Source organism: Schistosoma mansoni, chromosome 6, assembly GCF_000237925.1.
Source record: "Schistosoma mansoni strain Puerto Rico chromosome 6, complete genome".
NCBI classification, from domain to species: Eukaryota; Metazoa; Platyhelminthes; class Trematoda; order Strigeidida; family Schistosomatidae; genus Schistosoma; species Schistosoma mansoni.
In genome coordinates, this window is record NC_031500.1 from 13,303,348 (window position 1) to 13,314,228 (window position 10,881).

At 35.0% G+C, this 10,881-nt stretch overlaps 1 protein-coding gene across 1 annotated transcript; it reads left to right on the forward strand.

Moving 5' to 3' along the window:
- Positions 1-1,106: 1,106 nt before the first annotated feature.
- On the forward strand, positions 1,107-5,229 carry Smp_156200 (hypothetical protein; the record flags this gene model as incomplete). Its single annotated transcript, XM_018798321.1, has 3 exons — positions 1,107-1,118; positions 1,385-1,541; positions 5,117-5,229. 3 exons carry the CDS (start codon positions 1,107-1,109, stop codon positions 5,227-5,229), a joined length of 282 nt encoding a protein of 93 aa, XP_018653274.1.
- Between the last annotated feature and the right edge of the window lie 5,652 nt (positions 5,230-10,881).

Genomic DNA, 10,881 nt, shown 5'->3' on the forward strand with positions numbered 1-10,881 from the left:
CATTGAAAACCTGGAAGCACTGGACGGCTGAGGAGTCCCATAATAGGACGAAACGGCCGTCCAGTGTTTCCAGGTTTTCCATGATGGTCTAGCTTCAATTGACTCACGCTTTCAACTATGAAAAATACTAAATCTCCACAAAACCCCTTCTGATACTTATTTATATGTTTAAAATTAATAATCGTAGTACGTAATAGAAAAGATTATGAGGGGTCCCATACTAGGAAGAAACAGCCGTCCAGTGCTTCCAGGTTTTCAATGGTGGTCTGATATTCATAGATTTATTACCTCAATCAAAAACTTAACAATCTGCACAACCCCACACTGATTATGATAACAGTTACTCATATTCAAAGTAAAGAGAATATGAATTACGTAATCGTAATAAGAATAACAAAATGACCGCGTAATTATTCGACACAATTAACGTCAAAATCATGTAATGAATGATAAGAAAATTATGGAAAGACAATTAAAAAGTTACGAAATTAATAAGGATTAATTAATAACAATAATTTTTCAAAATGGCATAAAAAAGCTCATTTGACTTTACTACTGTACGCATAAATCAAGTCGAGTACATTCCTATATCAATGATCTTTTCAAAACATGGAGTAAAATTCACTTGTTGTTTACTTGTATCTTCCCATTGTTATTTAGGACTGCAATTGATCAGTCTCTTGTTGGCATATGTGCATTCTGCCTCGATATTGCTTTGATTCACAAGCTTTATAAGCGAAGATGGATAGTGGTTAGCAGTGTAATCTAGGACGCGAACGGTACTGGGTTTGAGTCCCAGAGTGAACATCAACTCAGGGATGCAGGTACATCCAGCTAACGAGTCCTAAATAGGACGAAACGTGCGTCCTGGATTTCACTGCTAACCACTATCCATATTCGCTTATAGAGTAAAATTGTTACTGATTAGTTGTTACTAATTTCAATGTTTCTGTATTTCCACACCAATTGTTTTCTGTACCCGTTTTTCCCTCCTCGATCTTGACGACCTACTGCTGTTAGACCTTCTATTCCTGACTAGCGTTACATACTACTTATGTCGACATAAGTAGCACACAACATTACTATTTTATTTTTCCTGTTTATCAATGAATCAAATTGTAAGTAATAAATTTTCAAAAATTTCATTACACGTGATATTAACTAATGCAGATAGAAAAAAAGTTGATACAGAAAGTTATTTCACTAGTGAACATCAGAGATATGAGGCTAAATAGTCTTAAAATGATGTAATTCATTAAGTGTTTGAGGATATTTGACTACAATAATGTGAAACAGGAGTTGGAAACCATGAATTCTAAATAGAAGGACTAGAATTATTTCTAATGCAATTATACAGTAACTTCAATTGTTTACAACTAGAAAGATTGTTATGGAAATTAAATATCGTCCACGTTTAAAAAAACAGAGGCGTTCATTAACTGAAGGAGATGAGACAATATACAATGTAAGTCGTCCTGATGGACATCATAGTTGTCGTATACAACCATTATCTGTTAAAAGTTCTGATATTCGTTGGGATAGTTGGATCATACACCCGAAAAGTGTGGGTGTTATTTACGAAATCGAGAGGACGAAAAATGTATGTTCAGTGCTTTAACAGATTCGGTTGATAGGGAGAATCCACCCAGAGAAGTTGGAAAACATTGACTCTAAACGAATGGTGCTTTTGAGATTCAGTATCATGAGAGAACAAATGGCGTATGAACCTATTGTTGGTCATCGTTTACCACGGGAATGTATCATCTAATGTTGCTGAACTGTCTTGCATTTTATACCTACAGGCCAAAGGCTTGGACAGTGGCCCCCTAAGAAAACCATGTGCTTCTGTTTGAGAGCTCGGATAGTATTCCAGCCCTCACACAAATCGAACGACGAAACGTGGCACATATATATGTGGTGCCTTCTTGTACTAAAGTTTATGTGTTTAAATAAATAAGTAAACTGTCTGCAAATAGAGTTTAAAAGGTATGTTCAATAAAAATGAAAGTCAATCATTTAATGCTTATATAATTTCACTATTGGAATGGGATATACCCCATACTAATCTACAATGTTACAGCAATCAATATACTCAACTTCTTCCTTTCAAAGATAGAGATTTTACAACAAACAAACGATTTTCTTTCTTTTAAGATATTTTTCGACACATAACAAATCATACCAAGAGTGTATAACATCGATTGTTATTCTCACAACAATAATTTATTTTCATCAAACTGACGTGATTTCATGAGCGGTCAGCAACCACAATTTAGTGTATTGAATATAGTGCAAAAAATTTGATGACTAATAAGAATTACAAAAATATGTAAATGGTGAGACTATAATTTATGGACGAACCAATCAGAAGCGTTTGAGGGATTTCAAGGTCACGGCGCCTATTTCAGTACTTGACGCTCATGTACGATCGGTTCACAGAGAATTTTAGAGAAGACTTGACAATTAAGCGGCTACAACAAATGAAACTACTAAGAAGTTCCTGTATTTGTAATTGCGAGTATTAAATGACTTGTAGACCTTGTGCAGACTACCGTGATGTTTTCCTTCGATGTGATATATGTTGAAGGAAGACGTTTGCCAGAATAGGAACCTTTATCGTTCGATCCAGATTGAGACTAAGACATATTATAATAATTGCGGCCAACTGTATAATAAAAGCACCAGTAACATTGGCTGCAATAATCGCAGATGTTACTGAAGCTTCGGCTGTGCAGTAGTATGAGTATCGTAGGGACATATCTATAATAAAAAGGATAAATTTACACAACTGGAGTACACACAAACAATAATGAAGCTATGTGGTGGAGGCTAAGAGGGTTTTTGTGACCTTATCATGGTTCCAGAAACCAACCAATAAGGAGCCATATGATTGAGTCCCTCTACCTGATGCATTACGATTTTGGAACCTTTGAATCTTTTTCTAACCTTGACAAGTTTTTGGACCATATAAAAGAAGTGTATTCACTTTAATTATTTGGTTTTGTATAATATTTTTTTACTCTATGCTGATTGTTTACTGATTGGTTGGCATCTCTCAAGGTCACTTAAGATTCGTTCATAGGTCGTTCATAAATTATAGTCTCGCCATGTAAATCACTAAAAACGGATTTGTGTACTATTCACTGTCATAGTTCAGTGTACATCATGGACTATTCCTGGTTAAACGATCAGTGAAAACCAGAAAGTACTGGTTGGGTGTGTTATCTTAGAATTAGACTACTCAACAGTTTACATCTAAGACCTTAATCAAGACCTTTAGATCTCTCAATTAGACTGTAACCTTAAAATTACTAATTTACAATTTTAACTTCAGTCCATTTGCAATTTTACACAACTATATTTCGTTGTCATAAGTTGGCAACTACCTCATAGTTTTTAATTAAACTTCTTTACTACAGTGAAACATATATTCAGATTATTTAGGTTTTTATTATGTTATATAAATTAGTTGACTTGTAATTCCGCCATTTCATAAACAATCAACTGAAATGAAATATTATTCAGTTGATTCAACTGATCATTTCGTTGTATCATTATTCACTTAACGATATAGAAATTACACTTTATCATTTTATAATCTGATATCTATTTCATGATGTTGGAAATTTCTAGCTTAATTTGTGTTATATCTAAGACTTGGATTCTTGTCATGCCGCGTACTACTAGACTACTTGAACGATCGAACCCGCAACATCGCAAGAGAGAAGACCGAAGACTAGTAAGTAGGAATGTTATTCCCAATACAGTGTCCAATATAGCACAAAAACCTCATGTATTTATATTTTTTGGCTGAAAGTAAATCATCATTTCGGACAGCCATTGGGCACATAGAGAGCCCTTCTAATTCATTTAATAGGGAAGCTACACGTCAACATTCTAGAATGTTCCTCTAGCGGGGATTGGATGGTATGTTTTCGGCTCTTTCTGGGCTTCTCGAGGCTTCCTTGAGTTTGCCAACGAGCCATCCTTAGAATTTGATAATTCAAACTTTGTATATACTAATTCTGGATATCATTATTGTTTTGTCGGTTCAATGTAAACTATATACGTCATTAAGAAGAGGACAATATTTTAAATGTTTTATTCTATTACTATAGTTAAATGTAAACATCCATAATATTGTTGATTATTTTTTATCAAGTATAGCTCAGCCTCCATGTACTGTAATATCACTATGAATTAGACGTTATTTATTTTTAGTGGTCGAATTAATTATGAATTTATTTATTATTGTATAGTGAAATCTTCATATTCAATTTTATGTTCCATTTTTCATTAAACCATATTAATCTTTGTTCATTTATGACAAGTAACTACTTACTTACTTACTTACCTACTTACATAAGCCTGTTACCCCTCATGGAGGAGCATAGGCTGTTGACCAGCACTCTTCATCCAACTCTGTCCTGGGTAACAGTTTCCAGTTGCTATACATCCTTTTTATGTCTGATTACAATTCCTGAAGCAGTGTGTTTTTCGGCTTTCCTCTTTTCCGTTACCCTTCAAGATTCCAAGTTAGAGTTTGCCTGTAGCTCTTCTAGAGTTACTGACGGTTTCAAGCCCACATTAAGAAGGAGGGTTAAGCATGGGGCCGGCAACCCCATACTGTCGAAAAAATCTTGTTAAAAAACCAACCGGATTAAGCACATGACAAGTAATGGATAATCATTTTTGCCACATTTCTAATAAATGGCCACATCAGTGTTCATTTAGCACATAACATATATAGAAGGTAAATGTAACTTAATAAGTTTTGGAAAGATTATATATATATATACGGTGTATGCTACTTATGCTGACAGATATAAGTAGTATGTAGCCGCATTCGAAAGTGGAATGGCTGGCAGAAGAAGATTGAATTGAACAGAATAGGTAGGGGAACAGAGAGTAATTGTACTAAAAACAGAATGGAAAAAATAGTGAAGCATATAAAGGACAATTGAAGTGTGTAAGAAACGATTCAAAGATGTGAAAATGATTTGCTTAATGTATGATTTTCACATTTTTATTGTATAATACAAAAGTACTTTAGATTTGATGAAAACAAGCTTCAAACTTATTTGATTTTTTTTTTCTTTTTGTACATTTTTTCTAGACCAACCGCCAGTAAAACTGCCCAATCCAAATATATTTATATTAAAAGTAGCCGAAGAAATTGATCCAACTCATATTAGTCGAGTTACTCTTCATGTTGAGGTGAATAATTAGACATTTTATTTTATAATTTATGATAATCCATTGGAATACGTTTTAAAAAACAAACAAACATCATTACATAAATTCATCTTGTATTGTTTATTTGAATTTTTCCGATTGATATTTAGGACTGTAATTGATCAGTCTCTTATTGACATATATGGATCCTGTACGAATTGCCTCGATATTGTCTTAAGTCACAAGCACTTTAAGCAAATATGAACGGTGGTTAGCAGTCCTGCAGTGAACATCAACTCTCAGATGCAGGTACATCCAGTTGACGTGTCCCAAATAGAACGAAAAGCGCGTCCTGGATTCCACTGCTAGCTACTATCCATCTTTACTTATCATTACACAGAGCTTGAATTTAGCGATTAAAATATTACAGTTGAGATGGAACCTTAAAAGTACTCTCTGGACATCACCGTATGATGTCATCAATTGTTGAAGTTATACACCATCAAATGCATAACCAAATCATCCATAACCTGAATTAAGTTTATTTATTCTAAACATTAAACAGTTACTAGAGAAGATTTGTAGATCAGGTGGATAATTTTGATGGAGTTTTTTTCTCAGAGCTGGATGGTTTGATTGCGAAGCTTTCATAGTCCGTTTGAACGACATCAACAGCACAAACTTCGGGTAGAACCAAAACCAAGAAATAAACAATGACAGATTTAAGGTCAACAAGAACCAATCAACATCGAGGTGTACAGGACAAGCTGTGGACCACATGTAGAGAAATTCAAACACTTCACTTCTACCCGAAATTTGTGCTGATGATATCTTTCTGAAGGACGATGAAAGATCCGCGACCAAACTTTCTATCTCAAAGAACAAAACTCCATCAAAATATGAGAACTAATTTGGAAAAAATAACACTGAAAGACCTGAAAAACTGAGACATCAATCAATAATGAGAAACGATTAGCCATGTTTTTCAATAACTACTCACCTAATTTGTTTTGGATGGAGTATTATCATAAGTGATTAATATCACATTAAGTAAATGCTAATTATTGTTTATTCCAGTAATGATAAAGTAATATTTGTATGTTTCAATAAATATTATGTCTAATAAATAATAAAATAATAATGGTGAATTTCTTTCGTTGTTTATTATGGTATATCAGAAAGGGTTTGTAGAGATTTAGTGTTTTCATAGTTGAAAGCGCGAGTCAATTGAAGCTAGACCACCATGGAAAACCTGGTAGGTCCTGGATTCGAATATCGCGAGGCGAGGTCGTGAATGCGCACTGCTGAGGAATCCCATAATAGGACGAAACGGCCGTCCAGTGCTTTCAGGTTTTCCATGGTGGTCTAGCTTCAATTGGCTCACGCCCTTCAACTAGTATGGTATAAAAAAATTCGGTAAATTGGATATCTTACTCTTCATTGAATATTGGAAAAAAACATTTCTTGTATTAATCAGTGTTGATAGCTTTAATATCGAATGTCATGTAGTAGGCAGTGAAAGGGTGGTCAACAATGTCTCAACATAAAGTGGGATTTTAAAAATGGTTATAGTTACGTAATTAGAAACTATGATGTAATCAGTATTCAATTAATTTCCAGTCACTAAACAATTATATTAAACAGTTAAATCCAGCAGATAATAAATCATTATTATTATCAGAAGGGGTTTTGTGGAGATTTAGTTTTTTCATAGTTGAAAGCGTGAGTCAATTGAAGCTAGACCACCATCGAAAACCTGGAAACACTGGACGGCCGTTTCGTCCTATTATAGGACTCCTCAACAATGCGCATCCACGACCTCGCCTCGCGAGGTTCGAACTCTGGACCTACCAGTCACGCGCCAAAGCACTTAACCGACAGACCACCGAGCCGGCATCCAACGGTGTTAATGTTTAACTTCAACTGATCCACGAAGTTGAGCAACCGTTCACCAATTGTGATCAGTGAGTTGATATCTCACAACAGATGTGCGCACTGCTGGGGAGTCTCATAATAGGACAAATCGGTCATCCAGTGCTTCCAGGTTTTCCTTGGTAGTCTAGCTTCAATTGACTCACAGTTTCAACTATGAAAATAAATAATTAGCAAAATAATTTTTTTCATAATAAAAATAATAATAAAATTAGAATTCTAAGTTAACATATTACAACTGATTTAAAGAAGCAAGGAACTCGGATATTTTGAGTGTTAAAGTATTGTAAAGATTATTTAACTTCAAATATTACATCATGAATTGATTTATTTTAAATAATCATTGAAAGATGTGAAGCAATGGAATGAAGTTTGATCCTGTTGTAGGATTCTACGACAGTGAACATTGTTCCACGAAATGAATGATGTTTGAAATGTGAAACATAATGGAGTTTAATTCAACTGTTTAACTTTATTTTGGCCACAACAAGATTTAACAGGTTCAACTCATTTATTATATTCATTTATTTGAACACAAATATTGGTACAAGGGGGCACCAGATATGTATACGCCACACAAAAAATTGTCATTTCATTTATTTATGTGAGGGCTATGATACTGCCCGGGTGCCCAGACCCAAGCAGGTGGTTTTCTTAAGGGGTCACACCTAGAGCCTTTAATCTAAAGGTCTGATACACAAGGTAGTGGAGAAATTTCAGGAGATGCAGTCCTATGGTAGCCAGTGACCAACGACTGGTTCATACGCCATTTGTTCTCTCAGGGTACTGAAGCCCATGTGCACCATTGGTTTGGAATCAAAGTTTTCCAACTCCCCCAGGTTAACTTTCTATGTTCATCAGCCCGGTTAAAGCACCGGACATTCACTTTTCGTCCTCTCAATTTCGTAAACAACACCCCCGCCACGAGAAGGTAGTGAGTAGGACTTCCCTGGCAGAGGCTATATACGCATGGCCGTGTGAGAGTATTTCGAGAAAGAGGGCGGTCCCTCCCCACTATCGGCCGTACCAGGGCATTTGGGGGCAGGTTCAACTCAACACACAGTAGTAAGTGAATGTTTCAAAATAGTTGCAACTTAGATTGAAAAACATGTAGAATTTCAGAAGATACTGAATAGTTCAGCATGTCAGTCTATCACGTAAACCAACAATAATTATTGACTTTCTTAAATATTTGAAAGCAATCCATAAAAATCTTCTTAATTGTTCATTCTTATGAGCTTGTAGGTATCATTACCAAGTTTTGATTTAATAATTTTGAATAAACTGAGCATTTGGTAGATTATTATTAATAAATAATATATTTTCATTCTTAAGGCTCTTAACCTTCAGATCATTGAGTTAACATGAAATGATTTTCCTTTTTAACCTCGGTCAATTGGGGCTATTACCCAACCATTCGATACTGTTACTGGGTGACTGGCTTGTTCTTTACATGACTGAATTCAGCTGGTCACAGAAATAACATGAATCGATTGAAGTTAAAAATTTAAACAATTGGATATCAATATGATGTTATGAAACTTGAGTACTTTCCTCATGACTTGATTGTTCTGGAGTTCAATGAGTAGTTGGGGTACGGATATACATGATTAAAAAAACTCAATTGTTCCTTAAAGAGTCAGTTTTTGACGTAAACCATGTAACATGAATGCATCATAGTATCTAGTTATTAACCACTAATATGGTAATGTCACAATCTTTTTTCATCATTCTCAAAAGATTCAACGGTTTTAGTCTTATACAGAACTAGTAAATAAAATTCTATTTTCTTTGCCTCACTGATAAATGATCCTTAGGTATTTTTACATAATTCAAATTGTTCACTGAATAAGAGTTAGCAAAGAATATTCGAATTGAGTATTCACTTCAATGACAGATGAACTATTCCTAGTTATATTATACTGTACATTATGAACTGACCTTAGTTAATCAACCATTGGAAATCTGAATGCACTACAAAGTTGTTCCATCCTAAAACGGCACTCCAACCACAGATTGAGCTTAAAACTTCCAGTAAACACAGGAGCACTTGGTCTTTATGACTACTCAGTTGGTATTCAATGCTTTATACATTTAAATTCATGTGACTAGATTTATAATAAAACGATATACATTTCAATGACATTAATAGGGAAATTTCTCACAATCAACATGATCGAACTTCATTAATCAGGATCTATTTTAAATCAGATCCAATAAAATGAAAGAAAACAGTTTATAAAATGAATAAGCTGGATTATCAGTGTAACACTGAGTGACTATAATATGGTTTTAAAAAAATAAACAAAAACCAATCTCCATCAAGTAAGTTTAACAAGTCATTAAACATCTCAGAAAATTTTGCAGTGCTAGAATTGAAACGATTTATGTGAATTGCTTTCAAATATCTATAGTTAGTCTACATGATAGACTGACATGTTGGACTATTAAGTATCTGATGAATACTCTATACGTTTTTCAATCTCATTTACAACTATTTTGAAACATACACTTACTACTGTGTGTTGAGTTGAACCTGTTAAATCTTGTTGTAGCAAAAATAAAGTTAAACAGTTTAATTAAACTCCATTGTGTTTCAAATTTCAAACATCATTCGGTTCGTGAAACAATGCAAATCGCACCCAATATTATCATCATTGAGTTGTTGGTTGACAACTAAAATAATCTTTACAGGTTTTGGATTTTCTTATAAATAATAAAATACTCACTTTGAAGCCGAATCCTAGGTAAATAGGTGATCATTATGTAAACTGATGTTTGATGTATTTGAAATTTACCTTATTTCTCGATAATTATTTATACGATATTATTCTGTAATTGAGTCAGACAAGGCTGTCTATTCTCCCCATTCCTCTTCCTTCTGGTGATTGACTGGATTATGAAGACTTCGACATCTGAGGGGAAATACGGAATACAATGGACTTCTCAGAATCAATTAGATGATTTGGACTTCGCAGATGACCTAGCCCTCCTCTCTCATACACATGAAGAAATGCAGATGAAGACAGCAAATGTAGCAGCAGTCTCTGCATCAATAGGCCTAAACATACACAAAGTAAAAAGCAAGATTCTCAAATACAACACGGAGAACACCAACCCAATCACACTTGATGGCGAAACTCTGGAAGAGGTGGAAACATTCACGTAACTGGGAAGCATCGTTGATAAACAAGGAGGATTGGATGCAGATGTAAAGGCGAGGATTGACAAAGCAAGGGCAACATTTCTACAACTGAAGAATATATGGAACTCAAAACAACTGACAACTAACTTCAAAGTGAGAATCTTCAATACGAACGTCAAGACAGTTCTACTGTACGGAGCTGAAACGTGGAGAACTACTACGACCATGATCGGGAAGGTACAAGTATTTATAAACAGTTGTTTACGCAAAATACTCAACATTCACTGGCCGGATACTATCAGCAACAGCGTTTTATGGGAGAAGACAAACCAGCTTCCAGCTGAAGAGGAAATTAGGAAAATACGTTGGAAGTGGATCGGACCTACATTAAAGAAATCACCAATGTGCATTACAAGGCAATCACAATTGATTGATCACTGGGTGGTGATCAATGTCAAGCATGTCAAGTCCTTCTCAGTGCTGATCGAATGCTATCGATCACGTTGCAATGTGCCCCCCAGTCTAGGTGGCTCGACACTGCTTGCACTATATATATTGAGGTAAGGTGGTGGTTGGAGGTGGTCAACAGGAAACCCTGGACCCGGGTTTCGTGCTACTTGGCACTCGTC